The 2,158-nt window shown below is 56.4% G+C and overlaps 1 protein-coding gene across 1 annotated transcript in view; it reads right to left on the minus strand.

Moving 5' to 3' along the window:
- Ilkap (integrin-linked kinase-associated serine/threonine phosphatase) overlaps positions 1 to 518 on the minus strand; it is a 24,048-nt gene extending 23,530 nt beyond the window's left edge. The window contains exon 1 of the mRNA XM_013024080.1: positions 35 to 518. Coding sequence (XP_012879534.1) covers positions 35 to 518 — 484 coding nt within the window. The remainder of the gene's footprint in view (positions 1 to 34) is intronic.
- Between the last annotated feature and the right edge of the window lie 1,640 nt (positions 519 to 2,158).

Raw genomic sequence — 2,158 nt, forward strand, 5'->3', positions numbered from 1 at the left:
GGGGCGGGCCGCGGCGTGAGAGGCGCGGCGGGACCTTGGGTTCCGCTGGCCGCGGGCGGTGCCACGACGGGCTCCGGAGTCCGCGGGCCGGGGACGGAGAGGCCGAGCCCCGTGTGCAGCACCGACCTCATCCTCGTCTCCTCTCGACCGTGCTGGCCCGCTTTGCACGCCGGGGAGCGGGGACCGTCCGGGGCGTCAGAACCGGACGCGTCCGACCGCCGCGGGCGGGCCGCGCCTCGCTGCCTCCGACGACGTCGAAGCCAGGCCGGGACGCCGCTGACGGAAACCCACCGGACCGCCGCGCGGACCTCACGGCCGGACGCGGACGTGGCCCGGCCGCGGATGACCGGCGTCCGTCGAGTGCGCACGCGCGCCCGGGCCGGCCTCGACCCCAGCCTCAGTTCCGCACCGCGGCTCTTCCACCCGAGGCTGGCGCGCTGCCTCCGGAGCCGTTTCCTGCCCGGGCTGGCTTCGAACCGCCGTCCTCCGACCCCAGCCCCCCCGAGTAGCCAGACCATCCCGGGCCTGTCACCAAATCATTTCACGTTTTCTTCCTTCCTTTCAGGTTTCTCCCTCACAGTTATGGCCGGGAACAAACTTGCCCCTCCAGGGTCCGTGGGTGAAGGCTTGGTCCCCAGAGCAGCTCTCGGGAGGACCTGGGTCATGAGGGCCCCGGTCTCGTGAATTCAGCCATTGAATGGGTTCTGGATTTTATGATAGTGGGGAAAGCTGCGACCTGCGCCGTGGGGTCCGACTGCAGGGACTGGGTCTGTGGGTGTGCCCTGGGAGGCCGCCTTGGCCTCCACCTCTGTTTCCTGGCTGCCTGAGGTGAGCCACCTCACTCCACACATGCTCCCTGTGTGTTCTTCCTCCCCCAGGCCCAGAAATAATGAGCCAAGTGACCAGGTTGGTTGTTTGGTCACAGGAGGAAAGTGGGCTCACTCACCATCGCTTCTCTCCCGCCTCTTCCTTGCCCCAGGACATTTTCTCATGCGGGACTCTTAGCTTGGAATGTTCTCTTCTGGGTAAACTCCATGAACAACTCATGTGAGCCATCAATTCCAGAGGTAACTCTTTCTTGAGTGTCCTAATGACACCCCCTTTGCATGCTCTTTTGGCATCTCTTCATCACTTTTGCCGGTTACCATTTTTCATTTACTTACAAATTAATGAATCACTTCATTTCCCATGAGAATGTGCTGTGGTAAGTTCAGGTCTACTTCTGAGTTTGCTCATCACTATGCCCCCAGCACCAGGCCCAAAATAGGTGCTCAGAAACGGTGTTGAGGAGTATGTCCATCCTTCTGTGGGCTTGGGCCACCAGATAACAACATGCATCACCACTACCCATATTTTCATTGCCCTAAAAAAATCATACATGCTCTGCCCACTCTGCCCTCCCCCCACCTCCCCCATCAGTCAATGATCTTACTGTTGCCAGAGAGACTGTATCCCCAGAGGGTCACAGTTGAACTCCCAATAGTGCATATACAGCTTTTTCTGTTTGGCTTTTTCTTGGTCCATTTTGTGTTGCTGTAACAAAATATCTGAAGCTGAAGTTTACAAAGAAAAGAGGTTTCTTTTTCTAGAGTTCTAGAGGTTCAAGAACATGCTCTGGCACTTCCTTAGTTCCCAATAAGTGCTTCATGCTGTGCCATAATGCGTTGAAGCAGAAAATGGGGCCACATAAAAGGAGAGACGGAGGTAGAACTGCGTAAAACAAGTACTCTCAAGGTAACGACCCCATTCTCATGAGAACTGCATGGAACCCTGGGGTGGCTAGTCCTCCACCACGTGAGCCATGCCTCCAGCCCCCAGTTGCCTGTTAAAGACCCATCACCACTCAGTTGTGCTGCATTGGAGATGGCCTCAACATGGGTGGTGCTGGGGAAAAGCCACAGACAGCTTCTTGCACTAAATCAAATGCAGTCGAAGTTTCCCCCATGTCTTCATAACAACTCCAGGTTTCTTGTTGTTTTTTTTTTTGGTTGGTTGTGGGGCTTGAACTCTGGGCTTGGGCGCTGTCCCTCAACTCTTCAGCTCAAGGCAAGCGCTCTATCACTTGAGCCACAGTGCCACTTCTGGCTTTTTTCTTTTTGCTTATGTGGTGCTGAGGAATCGAACCCAGGACCTCATGCATGCAAGGCAAGCATTCTTA

The sequence above is a fragment of the Dipodomys ordii genome, unplaced genomic scaffold (genome assembly GCF_000151885.1).
Source record: "Dipodomys ordii isolate 6190 unplaced genomic scaffold, Dord_2.0 Scaffold1, whole genome shotgun sequence".
Classification (NCBI taxonomy): domain Eukaryota; kingdom Metazoa; phylum Chordata; class Mammalia; order Rodentia; family Heteromyidae; genus Dipodomys; species Dipodomys ordii.